This window comes from Nylanderia fulva, unplaced genomic scaffold (genome assembly GCF_048542155.1).
Source record: "Nylanderia fulva isolate GAGA-0341 unplaced genomic scaffold, ASM4854215v1 Scaffold371, whole genome shotgun sequence".
NCBI classification, from domain to species: Eukaryota; Metazoa; Arthropoda; class Insecta; order Hymenoptera; family Formicidae; genus Nylanderia; species Nylanderia fulva.
The window spans coordinates 92,073-107,921 of record NW_028190446.1 but is presented as its reverse complement, the minus strand read 5'-3'; the positions used below and the strand labels follow the sequence as shown (position 1 = coordinate 107,921).

At 40.1% G+C, this 15,849-nt stretch overlaps 1 protein-coding gene and 1 pseudogene across 1 annotated transcript; both read right to left on the bottom strand.

Moving 5' to 3' along the window:
- Positions 1-7,416: 7,416 nt before the first annotated feature.
- On the bottom strand, positions 7,417-9,128 carry LOC146722088 (uncharacterized; annotated as a pseudogene).
- A 520-nt stretch (positions 9,129-9,648) lies between these two features.
- LOC114941855 (uncharacterized) lies at positions 9,649-10,383 on the bottom strand. The gene has a single exon (XM_029317012.1). It carries the CDS (start codon positions 10,381-10,383, stop codon positions 9,649-9,651), a length of 735 nt encoding a protein of 244 aa, XP_029172845.1.
- Between the last annotated feature and the right edge of the window lie 5,466 nt (positions 10,384-15,849).

Below are 15,849 nucleotides of genomic sequence, written 5' to 3'. Positions count from 1 at the left end.
TTGTTTGGGAGCCAAATTAGAACTTATTACTTCTATTTCGGCTTCGGAGAGAGACGGTTTATCGGCCGCGGCCTGCCTCGTTGTCATACTCATTGTTGCTGGAGCGTTTTGTACTCGTTATTTTAGGCGAGATTTGTATTCTATTGTAGTCTAGGAACTAACCGGTGAAACGGCGTGGGGCGCAATTCGAATAGATTCTTTGGGGTGTGTCTTACGGATACCGGTTTAAAGAAACGGTTTGAATAGCGGGATCTAGGCGCGAGGGATAATATCGTATATCCCACCGCTGTCACCAGTTTGTTACATCCAAGAGGCGTTGGGCGCCGAAACTACCCACGTAATCCCCGAGGACCGCGGGTGCTGGGAAATTTTAACGGAGATCTAGACCCGAAATTCTCGAATTATAACAAAGGTCGGTTCTGGATCGTTATAAGGGGTTTCTTCGTGACGGCCAAGGTAAGAGAGGAAGTTACTCAAGACTCCGGGGCAGACTCCACAGGTAGAGTTGTGACCGAACGGGAATCAGGGTTGGTATCCCTCGCCTCGATTTAGCGGTCTCCAGACGCCCCGCTTTCACCTTTATGGTCGCCACTTGCTTTGACCTTATAAGCAAGAAGGTATCGTGTGTCGATGATGTCCCTTTGTGCCAAGGATGTCAGTGAACGATGCCGCTCCTTTGTCCTTTGTGATGGCTGCCGCGCCGCCTTTGAAGATGGCCGCCGCTGTTGCGCAGAACGAAACTGCGTCTGACTAGTGCGAACAATGAAATGTCGCAGGGAATCGACTTATCCTTAATCTCTCCTTGTTTTCAGATAACCAATGGATGTCTTCGACGCCCTGAAGGATTCACATCTGAAGGAGGATCAGCGTGGGAAACGGAAAACGCGGGTAAGTATTAATCACTGTGGTTTCAGGTTTTACTAAAGAAGTTTATTTCTCAGTGTCCTCAGCTTTATCTCAATACAACCAGACACGATTTACAGTCGTTTGAAGTCCGCACGCGGGATTGTAATTAACGCTTTGATTTACACTAGGCGTGACTACAGATCAAACACTCGCGATTGTCACCGCTTGTAGTACACGTCGTACCACCTATGAGGGTTCGCGTTTGAACTATCTTTCCTTTTCACGAGACAAAGGGTTGTCCCGGACGAATCGTACCTAACAACTCTAAAAATTGTATAAGCTCGACTGTCTCGAGCGATGTTAGCTCGCGACTTATATACCTGCTACGTGCGCTTGCCCCTCTCTTGGCCCGCTGGCCAATCAGAGCGCGCCGCCCCACCGCGGAGCTTCGAACGAATCGCCGCGCTAGGCTCTAAGGTCGATTGCGTAAGAGTTCTTGATTTCGCTTTTCTCGAGCATAAAGCAAACTCAACCAGAGTTCCACTTCTTTATAAAAATGATTTTCTTTGGCTATGAATGATGATCGGCTAACGACATCATTCATGGCCGTACAAGAATGTAAATAAAAACAAAATAATAATAATTAATACAACTTAAAATGTTCATTATAGCTTGACCAAGTGAGTCGAGTCGAGTCGTTGGATTAATAAAAGAAACACAACTTCTTGTTTTCGACTAATTCAATAATATGAAATAAAATAAATATTAGAACACTTGTTAGGGTGCTTGTATCGCTAACTCTGATCTCAGCTCGAATCACTGGGTCAATTCGAGTCGCTGTATATACCTCTATTAATAAATTCATATATTTATAAAATACGATTATATAATATTTATCAATTCTTTTTATTTGATCTAACGGGTGTCGGACGGCGACTGGATCATAGTCATCTAAACCGGATGTTGGGCTTTTGGGTTTATGCTGTTCGCGTTTGACATCATTAGCCAATTTTATATACGACAAGATTGAATCTCCAACTCTGGCTTTTGCCAAAGTGTGTTGGCAGCTCATCCTTTCTCTTAGATGACTTAGAGATTCATTAATGATTTGATTTAACTCAAATCCTTGATCCATATGCTTTAATGTCGTCAGACATCCGCTAGGTCCTTTTATCTTTTGGGATATTTTTATCTATTGTTTTTTATTTATTGCCTATCGTATGAAATATTTTAATAGTCAAAAATCGTCCAAGTCAAGTTTACATCTGACTCTATTACAACTTGTTGACTTTACCCATCAGGTGACTTGGAAAGGCATTATAGATTGATTTGCACTCGTAATCGATCTTTAGAAGATTCTACACGATGTTCAGGCTTCCAACTTAAGTTAATGTTGGGATGCTGCTTATAGCATTTATTACTTTGTGTGTCGGTTTCGAGTGCAGATCCGTCAATACCCTTGATCTATCGATGTGTTGGGCAAATATCTATCCTGGACGATGTAGCTTAATCTAATTTATATTAACTAACTTTATATTTACATATTTACATAATCTAGGAGTTTTTACTCCTGACGAGGTGGGATGTCCATCACTGGTCCAACGTCCTTCTTTGGACTCGCCGAAGGCTCCTGGCTATTTATGGGCTGTCCATCGATACTTTCCGCCGGATGTTTCTGGAAGCGTTGTGAACTCTCAGGTGATGTCCCATCTTGTTCTTGCCAGACCGTTTGTGTCAATGACGTGACTTGTTTAGTCGCAACCAACTTCTGAGGATCGCGGCCAGTGGTCGGTCGCAGAGTCACGCACAGCGACAGTTCCTACCAAAACTCGGGTGCAGGAGGTGCACTCCTCGAAACGCGAATTGTCTCCTATGGTAATATAGTGGCGTACTAGGCGCTCGTATAAATTCCGTTGCGCAAATTCCAAGTCAGTGAAACAACGATCGCAGATGATTATGCGCGTAGTGAGGTGTCTACGGAATATAGCTATGGTGCAACGAGCGGACGCTACCCACTCGGTATAGGACAAAGATGGAGATCTAAGACGTGGATTAGGGTTAGGAATTCGGGGACACATTATTCATCGCGGGGTGGTTCGAGTAACTGTTGGCGGTTGACTCCCAAAGTGCTATACGCGGACCACCGGTGCGGATATACATATAGAAAATAGATGCGGGTAGCCAGATATATATATATGTCGTCGTCAATTATGATGAGCGGTTGGTAATATCTATAAACGTATCGCAGGGCAATGAGTGTGTGTGCGGAGGCGCGCAAGTGTGACGGCGGCGTGGGTCATCGACAGCGTGTTAGGAAAGACGCAAATATGGCGGCGGTGTGGGTTGTCGGCCACGTGTTTGAATAAGGCGCACAAGTATGGCGGTGGCGTGGGTCGTCGACCGCGTGTTGAAGAAGGCATGCAAATATGGCGGCGGCGTGGATTGGCGACCACGTGTTCGAATAAGGCGCGCAAGTATGGCGGTGGCGTGGGTCGTCGACCGCGTGTTAGGGAAGACGTGCAAATATGGCGGCGGCGTGGGTTGCCGACCACGTGTTTGAATGAACCGCGCAAGTACGGCGGTGGCGTGGGTCGTCGACCGCGTGTTAGGGAAAACGTGCAAATATGGCGGCGGCGTGGGTTGCCGACCACGTGTTCGAATGAAACGCGCAAGTATGGCGGTGGCGTGGGTCGTCGACCGCGTGTTAGGGAAGACGTGCAAATATGGCGGCGGCGTGGGTTGCCGACCAATATCACCAAATTGACGACGACATCTATATATATCTGGCTACCCGCACCTATTTTCTATATATATATCCGCACCGGTGGTCCGCGTATAACACTTCGGGAGTCAATCGCCAACAGTTACTCGAACCACCCCGCGATGAATAATGCGCCCCCGAATTGCTAACCCTAATCCACGTCTTAGACCCCCATCTTTGTCCTATGCCGAGTGGGTAGCGTCCGCTCGTTGCACCATAGCTATATTCCGTAGACACCTCACTACGCGCACAATCATCTGCGATCGTTGTTTCACTGACTTGGAGTCTGCGCAACGGAATTTATACGAGCGCCTAGTACGCCACTATATCACCATAGGAGACGATTCGCGTTTGAGGAGTGCACCTCCTGCACCCGAGTTTTGGTAGGAACTGTCGCTGTGCGTGATTCTACCTGTGGAGCCTGCCCCGGAGTCTTGAGTAACTTCCTCTTTTACCTTGGCCGTCACGAAGAAACCCCTTATAACGATCCAGAACCGACCTTCGTTATAATTCGAGAATTTCGGGTCTAGATCTCCGTTAAAATTTCCCAGCACCCGCGGTCCTCGGGGATTACGTGGGTAGTTTTGACGCCCAACGCCCCTTGGATGTAACAATGCAATATAACATTATATCCGTCGTACGCTCGAAAATATTACTAAATAAGGATATCATAGTTCAACCATGAATATATAGGTATTTTATCTTGATTATGATTTTTTCTATAATAAACACCAATTTACATCTAGCTACAAAAGATGTATGTAAATTGAGTGTTAAACTTAGTCAGGGACAGTTGGCGAATAACCGATAAATCATATGTAGCCGCAGGCACGGTATAATAGCACAAAATTAATACGTTATTCTCCATATAAGTTTTCCATCAATTTACATGTAACTATGGAATATAAATGTAAATTGATAAGTTTTAACCGTCCATCGTGATTTTCAAATCATAAGTATAAAATATTAGAAAATTTAGAAATCCGTTCCTGACGCGAGTTGTCTATCAATTTACATATAACTATGGAATATAAATTTAAATTGATAAGTTTTAACCGTCCATCGTGATTTTCAAATCATAAGTATAAAATATTAGAAAAATTAGAAATCCGTTCCTGACGCGAGTTATCTATCAATTTACATATAACTATGGAATGTAAATGTAAATTGATAAGTTTTATTCGTCCATCACAATTTTTAAATAATAGATATAAAATATTAGAAAATTTAGAAATTCGTTCCTGACACAAATTCTCTATCAATTTACATATAACTATGGAATATAAATGTAAATTGATAATTTTTAACCCTCCATCGCGATTTCCAAATGATAGATATAAATATTAGAAAAAATTAGAAATCCGTTCCTGACGCGAGTTATCTATCAATTTACATATAACTATGGAATATAATCGTAAATCGATAAGTTTTATTTGTCCATCACAATTTTTAAATGATAGATATAAAATATTAGAAAAATTAGAAATTCGTTCCTGACACAAACTCTCTATCAATTTACATATAACTATAGAATATAAATGTAAATTGATAATATAAGAGTTTTAACAAGGCTCTGTAATATAAATATAAATTTAACGTATAAGACGGGCAACAAGAGCCAAATCGCGGATGACAATGCGTTATCCTAACGAAACTAAATAATTTTTCGTTAGAATTAAATACCGGTGCACAAGGCACCAAATTTTTACTTGGACACGGCCAAGATTTTAAATATGAAATAATCTCATATTTTGAGATTTAATTTCAATACCCCTTTAACCCCCCTACGGAAAATAAATAAATGAATGCAAGAGAAAAATATAGATCCGAAAATCGCTGAATCGGGAATCGAACCCGAGACCTTTCGCTTGCCGGGCGACTGCTCTTCCAGCTGAGCTATTCAGATCCTTTCGATTCTATACTTTTCTCTGTTATATATATTAATGTTGGTAAACAAACGCATTTTTTAAGCCAGCGTGTATCAAATATAAGAGTTTTAACAAGGCTCTGTAATATAAATATAAATTTAACGTATAAGACGGGCAACAAGAGCCAAATCGCGGATGACAATGCGTTATCCTAACGAAACTAAATAATTTTTCGTTAGAATTAAATACCGGTGCACAAGGCACCAAATTTTTACTTGGACACGGCCAAGATTTTAAATATGAAATAATCTCATATTTTGAGATTTAATTTCAATACCCCTTTAACCCCCCTACGGAAAATAAATAAATGAATGCAAGAGAAAAATATAGATCCGAAAATCGCTGAATCGGGAATCGAACCCGAGACCTTTCGCTTGCCGGGCGACTGCTCTTCCAGCTGAGCTATTCAGATCCTTTCGATTCTATACTTTTCTCTGTTATATATATTAATGTTGGTAAACAAACGCATTTTTTAAGCCAGCGTGTATCAAATATAAGAGTTTTAACAAGGCTCTGTAATATAAATATAAATTTAACGTATAATTGCCCGTCTTATACGTTAAATTTATATTTATATTACAGAGCCTTGTTAAAACTCTTATATTTGATACACGCTGGCTTAAAAAATGCGTTTGTTTACCAACATTAATATATATAACAGAGAAAAGTATAGAATCGAAAGGATCTGAATAGCTCAGCTGGAAGAGCAGTCGCCCGGCACGCGAAAGGTCTCGGGTTCGATTCCCGATTCAGCGATTTTCGGATCTATATTTTTCTCTTGCATTCATTTATTTATTTTCCGTAGGGAGGTTAAAGGGGTATTGAAATTAAATCTCAAAATATGAGATTATTTCATATTTAAAATCTTGGCCGTGTCCAAGTAAAAATTTGGTGCCTTGTGCACCGGTATTTAATTCTAACGAAAAATTATTTAGTTTCGTTAGGATAACGCATTGTCATCCGCGATTTGGCTCTTGTTGCCCGTCTTATACGTTAAATTTGTAAATTGATAAGTTTTAACCCTCCATCGCAATTAGATAAAAATATTAGAAAAAATTAGCAATTCGTTCCTGATGCGAGTTATCTATCAATTTACATATAACTATAAAATGTAAATGTAAATTGATAAATTTTACCTGTCTATCATGATTATTAAATTCTAACTATAAAATAACAGTAGAAGTTACAATTAAACTTTTTTACAATTTACATGCAAATATGAATATAAATTAAAGCAAATAAGATTATTTTATAAATTTAAAGGTATAAGGGGTAACACCACTGTAACGGCCCAAAAAATTGCACTTTTTCGAAATTTTTTTTTTAATGAAAGGAAATGAAATAAAGTATTAATACTCCGTGAAGTTAATAAGCATATATTGAAGTACTTATAAAAATTTTTTCATAAAATAATATTACAAAATGGCGGAATGGCAGCCATATTCCCGATGCTCCTTTAAAATAAAAGGCTCTGCGGCAAGCAATGTAGCCGTTGGAAATTTGAACCTAGAACAAATAAAAAAATTCCTCATGATCTTCAATGGTATATCTAGTACAATACGTATGGGATTTTAGAAATATTGATTTTTGAGTGATTGGCGAGCATTTGAATAAAGTCGTTCATTTTTCGACAAAAAAAAGTGACATTATTTGGCAATAAAAAATGTTTAGAGCAACGTATCAAAAATTCCATACGTATTGTACTTCGAAATGTTGTTTTGAATGTACAGTAAAAAATTCAAGTGAAAATATTAAAAATTGTTAGAGTTATACTGCTTGCCGCGTTAAAAAAACGTGTTTCGAGAAAAACGCGTTTAAAGTTTGGAGTTGTATTATCAACATGAAAAAATTTAAAATTCGACTCAAAAAAACTTTTTACCATTAGTCTGCAATCCCAGCACCGTAAAGCTGCCCTTCTAAGTTGGAATATTAGTCCTCCATTTCTTTCCTCGCAGATGTTATGCCAGAGCGCGCTTTTTTTGCCGCATCTGATAATTGTGCCTCTGCGTGCTGATTCGTTTTGCATCGGATTCGATGCAAAAATTATATGCTTCGACGCCAATTTCCATTTCCAGAAGCTGCATAATACGTAAAATATTAGTTATTCCATCATTAAAGACGCATGTAGCGATATCCGCTGCTATATTTAGGACTGTCTTGCCGCTTGAATACGATTTAGGAGCCAAATTCCACACTGTCGCATTAAAACTTTCGTTACTATTTTGCGTGTAACCGCCCAGGCAACGGTTTAGTAACTCGTCCCGACTCAAATCTTCATAAATAGGTTTTATGGCTTCGTAAACTTCCTCGGAAAGCGGTGACTTGTGACGGAAAGTGTCCAAGGTATCTGCTTCTTGCGCCTTCTTCCAATTGCACTAAGATTTCGAGCACTTCTCGTGTTGCGGATTTTCGTCAGTTGATAACTTATGAAATAAGGTCGCCCAAATTTCATTTTTCATGTCATCTAAGGATGTTGGGTTCCGACGAATGGCCAAACCATAATAAATAGTTAGCTCGTCTATTAATTTGGCACTTAATTTTCCTTTTCCTCCGAGGTTTTTCGATGATTTTTTAAGATTACGAAATCGCGTTCCCATTTTTTTCTGTACGTGCGAGATGCATTCTTTCTTCTGTACTACTAAATCTTCATACGGTTCAGAGTCGATAATACCTTTAAATGTTTTGCTATCACTATCCCCGATGTAGCTTGAATATTTGAGATCGTGCAAATCTTTTGAGCAATGGAACATCTCGATGACTGCGTCAACTTCCATTTTTCCCGATGATCCTTCGTGGTTCGCTTTACATACATCGGCGTGCGTTTTATACCATTCGTCATAGTCACAAGTGTCCAATTTTTTCTTCCACTGTTTGCAACTTTTACAATATTTAGATTTTACCTCAACATCGACAATTTGCCCAGAAAACCAACCAATCAATGACGTGATCCCAAAAAGCGAAGAAAATCCGCGTTTTCTCCAAGAACCATCACCGGAAACCGTTATTCCTGCAGATTGTCCATGTTCTTCAGTCATTTTCTTCTCTTTTTGTGCTGCTTTTTTCAAACTGGAATCTTTTACTGCTGATGTTGCGATTGAAATCATACTCACTAATTTATCGTAAAAAGATTGGAATACTGGACGTGGTAATTCCATGAAAGCACAAAACTTTATAATTCCATTTAGTCCAACTCCTATTAATCGCATAGCTAGAACGATTCGACGATTTATTTCGTATGCGTTTCGTATATATTTACAACTAGGAATTACAACTTCCGGGCAATTAGGACAAGCGATAACTATTTTGAAGCCTAAGCCACGAGGATCTCTTTCACGAAAAGTAATATCGGAATTACAGTTTTAACACTTTACATGTTGTGAAATCACAGGAAAAACTGCCAAAAAATTTATAATTCTGTACCTGAAGTCATAATTTATGTCAAAATCTTCACTCGTTTTCAACTTCTTGGCAGACGCACTCACGCCTTCCGCGTCACCTTCAATCTCGAATCTGTTCTTTGGTCGCCTTTTCGACACGTTGCTTCGACGCCGCGTTGAATGCAATTCTTTTGTGCCTTTTTGTCGCAAATACATTTTTTTTTATCACTCATTTTGCTAACACTCCGAAATTACACAAAAACTGCTCAACTCGAAGCGCACACGTACAACAATAAACGACGGTTATTGATTACAAAGGGGAAAATCATGTGTTTCGTACACGAAATAATGCAATACTGACGCGTAAACACGTGTTTCTATATAAAAATGCTTCTAAAACTACCTCTAGAGACATCTAGTAGTGTCTCACATAACTTAGAAATCAATAAGCAAGGTATTATGCACTACTCTCTCGACAGGTTTCCACCCGGAGCAGGTAGCCGTTTCGGAGTCGCCCGACTCGTTCAGTACATAGCTCGGAATTTCGATGAAAAAAATTAGTTTCACGTATAAAAGTTTTTTCCTCGTATTCTACAGGGTTCAAAGAATTTTTTAAGCCCCCAAAAAAATCGATTTTTTGAAAATTTTACAGTGGTGTTACCCCTTAAGACTAGTTTATAGGGAATTCCCCATGGAACTAGATTGATTGAGCCAATCAACTCTTCCTACGCAGAGTTCAGGAGCCCCACCAGTCGCAGGATCTTCCTAGATTCCCTTTTTTTTTTTTTTTTTGGTTGGCGCTTAGAATAAGGTCAGCGTTCTTCTTTTTCCTGGGCCGAGTAAGGGCACGCCTGTCGCCAATGGTTGTTTTTTTGAGCTTATTGATGTCCTCTGTCCACCAATAACAACACTTTCTCTTACTCCTGCTCGAACGAGGTGTGGACACGGAACACGCATCAGCCATAGTTTGGCTAATCCAATCAACGATGGGGTTAACCGCATCACCATCCAAAACATCTGCTGAGTTGAAATCGCAGTACCATTCCAGGCATTCAATGAAAAGTGACCTGTCCATTTTTCTGAAATTCCATCTATTAGAGGGAAGTTTAGGTGGTGACTGAGCGTTATTTCGATCCAAGTATGTAAAGGTGATGTAGACGTGGTCGGATAATGATTCCATATCATTTCTGACCTTCCAATCACAGATGTTGCTGAGCATATCATGCGAAGCCCAGGTAAGATCAATAACTGATGAACCCTGCGGGCGAATACAGGTAGGCAAATCACCTATATTTACCAAAGATAAACCATTAGATGACGCCAGAAGATCAATCAGCCGACCTCTCTTGTCGGTCGTTTTAGACCCCCATAAGTGAGATTTGGCGTTAAAGTCGCCACATATTATAATCCTGGAACGTATTTGCTTAATTATTCCATCAAGATTATCAATAAAAGCGTCAAAATCTGCCATTGAGCTATTTGGCGAGATATAGCAAGACATGACATAAAAGTCTAAATATTTGATAACAATTATGTTGTCTAAACTTTTATATAACTTGCTTTTAGCGTCATTGCCAAGTATCATAACGGCAGCCAAACCATCTCTGCTATAATAGCAGTCCGTAGGTATATTAACTCCACAGGGAGGTTCGGAGATTGCAACCAGGGTGATCTCTAACTCAAGCGACTGTTGGCGTAGTAAATCAAAGGCCGGCCACGACCTATTTAAGTTACACTGTAATATTTTAGTTGCTATAATTGGAAAGACGCGCAGACTGTCTTTGATCAGCTCGTTTCACAGTGTCGTAGCCATTATTGACCAGGCAGGCATACGAGCCAATACGATGGTTGCCGTTTTTCCCTAGATCTACACATATCACACAGTGCGGTGCAGAGGAACAATCCTTCGCCTTATGGTCCCTGTCTCCACATCTGAAACAGGAACCAAACCTGTCCTCAGGGGCCGTACAATTGGTTCTAACGTGCCCAAAGCGCCAGCACTTAAAGCATTGCACTGGACGCTTTTTAAGGAATTCTACCCTAGCCGACGTCCAGCCAATGGAGAGGCGACCAGCCTCAGCAATCGATATCGCTGCATTAAGAGGGCATTGCACCTATGTAATGCCCATTCCGTCGCGCATTTTCTTGATTTCAGCGATGTTAAATGCAGTCGGGGAAAAACCACTGATACGCACCAACTGTTCTCTAATCTCCTCCATAGTCGTGGAGGGAGTAAGTCCTGTGATTTTTAACTCACCTCGAGCCACGGGATTGTCCACCTTTGCAATATCTCGAAGAATTATTTCCAACTGGTCTTTAAGTTTGGCTGCAAGTTCGGCTCCTCCCTCACCGGGTATTTCTATCTTATAGCCTCCGTTAAAGGCTGGGCGAATCCTAGTTTCGCGTATACCTAGGGCCTCCAGGGAGATATTTTGCCTGGCCGTGCGGAGGATGTCAGAATAGGACATGTCAGATCCAGCCTTGCCAGTAATGATGACCACAGCCACCTTACGTCTACCAATCCTAGGTTTAATAAATGAGGGTCTGACGTCTCCCTCGTACCACCGATCACCAGTCCCAGCATCACGGGAGCTTCTAGAGCTCCGACGCGAGGCAGATGGCAGAGGAAGGGGTGGGAAATCCTCTCCTCCTCTTGTCATAGATGCCGTTTTCAGAGAGGTGGGCTTACTCTGCGCCACTCTAGGGGGAACAACCTGCCTGTTCTCAATTATTCTAATCGTTTTTGGACGAGGGCTTTTTAACGACGGACGGAAATCCTTAGTCTCCTTAGGAATTTTGTTAGCGCTCGTATTGGAGAACACTCTGGACGCGATGTAGGATGTTCCTTTGAGGTTCGCCGACGGAGGTGGGCTCCATGCCGAACCAGCCGACTCAGAGGCCCAATCAATCGTCCCACTCGTAGCTCTTGGCTCTCGGCGAGCACCAATTGTAGGAGACAGAGCGGCAGAGGATTCAGTGTCTCTTCGTTCCTCTACAGGCAGCCCAACTTTAGACACCTTTTGGAGTTTTGGAGCTTCACTACGCTCTTCCTTGATTCGTTGCATCTCCTTTTGCATTGCTTCCATCGCGCTTTGCAGGCTTGTTAGTTTCCTCTGCGTGTTTTCCTCGCGTTTACGGATCTTGTTGATCCCCTCCTCTAGCTCCTGATTTCGTTTCCTCAAATGAGTTATATCACCTTGCTCCTGGGTCTTTTCACTATATGCGCGGACGACGTCTTCTAATTGCACCATATATCTTCTCCAGCGACCATTATACTGACCAGAGAGATTCTTGCTATCAGTCCGTAAAATATCTGTCTGCTTGACCAATGATAGGCCATAAGAGGCAACCTCAGCATTGCTCATGCGTACCAATTCTTCTTTGCTGATCCTGTTAGAAACATCAGAATCGCACGAAATTGCTGAGCCAGAAGCGTCCAGATCAGGCTCATAGCCAGTTCTTCTCCTCGATCTCAATTTCATAGGCGGAGAATTCCTTTTCTTAGTTCTTGACGTCTTTTTGGAGGTCCCGGCGCTCTGCTTGTCAGACAAATCAGATGCAGCCTCATCTGCAGCATCATCGTCCGAGATTACTACAGGGCTAGATCTGTTTGAAACATCTCTATTCTCTACAGCAGCAATCCTTCCACTGCGTCTTACTTTATTGCTACTTTTATTTTTACGAAGAATTCTAACTCTACCATAGGAAGGGGAACTCCTTGCATGCTCTTTACTTGGGCCAGCAATAGGCTCAACATCCTCTGTTGTTTCTTCAACAGCATCCTGCTCGTCAGAGCTGTCAATTAAGCGCATTTTACGATTCCTACTAGCTGGAACAACCGTGTCGTTCTCAGGAGACTCATCAGCCTTGCGCTTGGCTGTTTGTTCAACAGGTGTTACATCTCTAACAAATTCGACAGAAGGCGTATTCGAGCTCAATCTACCGACTTCAAGTGGATCTCTTATTGGCTCATCACACTCAGGTAAGTTGCTTGGCGTTTCATTATCCGCCATAACAGTCTCCATTTGTTCGCAGACCATTTCAACATGGGATCTGCCATTATCCGCGGTAGCTTCATTGACCTGCTCGCCCGACGGTAACAAGCAGGCCAGCCCCTCATTTGATAACGACAAGGCGGGGCCGGGGACGACAACTCCGCCATGCCGATCACTGGAGGCTCCGAGTTCCTCCTGCGACGGTAAGTTTATATTCGTTTCCGTTGTGTCTGCCATGTTATCATAATTATTTGGTTTTTAGAGGGTGGCCTTCCCTCATGCTCATGAACCAAAGACTTGCAGGGTTGGCATAAGAAAGATCCGTCCAGAGTGTCATCATTAGTGCTACAAATCATTGAGCACGAAATAGCATGAAATTCTTTACTAATTTTATCCAGTTTCGCTCTTTTATTATTTATTGAATGACCAATGCATATCAAGTTGTCCTCCGTCTTGTCAAGTTCCATCATCTTATTAAGATCCGAAAGTTGGGATTCGATGGATTCAACCATGAGTTGATTGAGCGAGTTGATTTCATTTAAATCCGACGAGTTATTATGTATCCTCTGCGAGCTTATTTCAATTTCCTTTTCTTCGTCTTCCGGTAAGGTATTGATACGTATAATTTTGTCGGAATTAGCATCTTTCAAAAGAAGTTCATATTTAGCAACTTTGCCAAGCAGGTACGAACGAGCGCAAAACATTTTATGGCCTTGGTTGTAAATGATCCTAATGCAGGCCTCAATATTATTAAGATCATCCAAAGATAATGAGCAACTACCTATTACGTCATTTTTACGCAATCTAATGATCGAATTAAGTGCGCACCCCAGTAACATAGTGGGTGAGAGACGGGCTTTACACAAGCGCACCATAACATCCTCTGCTGACTCCATCTTGATGTTAGATACAATACTAGCAGTGACAATAAATAGACCGCGTAAGGCTCCTCTAATGTTATGTAAATAACACAGAGGACCAACGCAGAAATCACATCTATTTTAATTATATCTTAATAATTAACTGCCACCAATAGAGTGTGTCACATAAGCAGCTATCAACCAAATCCTCAAAATATCTTCCGAGGAGGAGATGCCGCGGCAATTTTTGAACACACCTATTTAAACTCTAAGCAATTGCATAAACTCATTTAAAGAGTGCAATTTACTAGAATATATATTGTAAATAGTATAGATAGTATTATATTATAATTAGCATAAACCAATAATATTTATAAACAATACTTCATATGAGAAGACCCATCACAAAATAAATAAACTCGTAATTGACCAGTTTGTCAGATTTTCCTCTAGGTAACTTGGGGTTAAAGTATAGTATGTTGGATCAACAGTTTATTACCTAAGTCGCAGCAATAAACACCAGCACCAATCACTGCGCACAGTTATATCAGTTATTTAATAGTATCTTAACTTAATTAGTTTTAACAAAAAAATATATAAAATGTATGAAAATGTAATAGTCTCAGTAACATTACTATAGTAATACTGAGAAAACAATGTTTATATACGTAAAATTAACTTATTATAAGGTAAAAGTAAAGAAAATCCAAAAATGTCCATTAACAAATTCCCCCAGATCTAGTAACCTAGGGTTAAGGTAAATACGCCAAGTTACACATCTATGCAACTATCCATGGTTGCAAATCAGCAAATTGTTTATGTCCTGAATCGTAGCAATAACACCAACATAGAACACTATACACTGCTATAATAGCTATTTTTAATAGTCTGTTAGCATTTGTTAATTTTAGCGCAGTGTATATAAAGTATATGAAAATATAATTATTTTAGTAGAGTTACAATAGTAGAACAGAGAAAACAGTGTTTATGCATGTAAAATTAACTTAGTGTACAAAAAATTAACGCAACGCCTAAGATTGTCAGATCAGCAGTTTTCCCCCAGATCTAGTAACTTAGGTATACCCCAAGCTAAACATCTGTGTAATTGTGCGTAATTGTTGTTCAGCAGTTTGCTATTTGTATCCTGAATCACTTTAATAAACGTTAACATTAAGCGCTGTAATTAGTTGTGACAGCTAATTTAATAGTCTCTTAATATTTGTTGATTTAACGAAAACATACATAAAATGTATAAAAATATAATTATATTAGTAGAATAACTGTAATAATACAGAAAAACAATGTTTATGCACTTGAAATCAGCTTAATATAAGATAAAAATGATGAAAAGCTCAAAATTATCAATTTCCCAAATTTCCCCCAGATCTAGTAACCTAGGGTTAAGGTAAGTACATCGAGTTTCACTTCTACAGTATTGTTCATGATTGTTCGGCACTTGGCAACGTGGTTCAATCGTTCATCAACAGATGGCGCGTCAATGTCAATTTCGAGACTACCAAAGTAATATATCGAGAGGAGAGTAGTCCCCATCGACATATAGGGTGCGTTCCGTTATGCACTGCAAGTACTGGCACTATGACGTCATGCAAGTGTACTGTTGACAGCGTTCCTTTTTAATTTTGTACACTTTGAAGCTACTGCAAAATAGTAAAACGGAACGCACTACAGTACGCTTTCAGCAGACTTTTAACTAACCTTTTTCGCTAATAATCATCGAGTGAAAAATTGGTGAAATGGATAATACCATTATTGCATTAATTACATATAATTTAATCGAGAATATATATGATTCGAGTGAGTCATCAAGTGAAAGCGATTTGGAAATGGAATTAATAAATGAAATGAGACGACAAATTAAAATACCTAGAATAAAATGTAAAAATTACGTTAAAAATATTGTATCATTATATTCAGATATGGAATTTAAAAGTTAGTTCCACCGTACACATGGAGGTAGCCATCTTGATTACTGCGAGTGCTTTACCTCGCCGGTTGCAGTAATCGCAACAGGAAATAACGTCAAAATTAATGACGTCATATACTCATGATAGTACTTTCGCA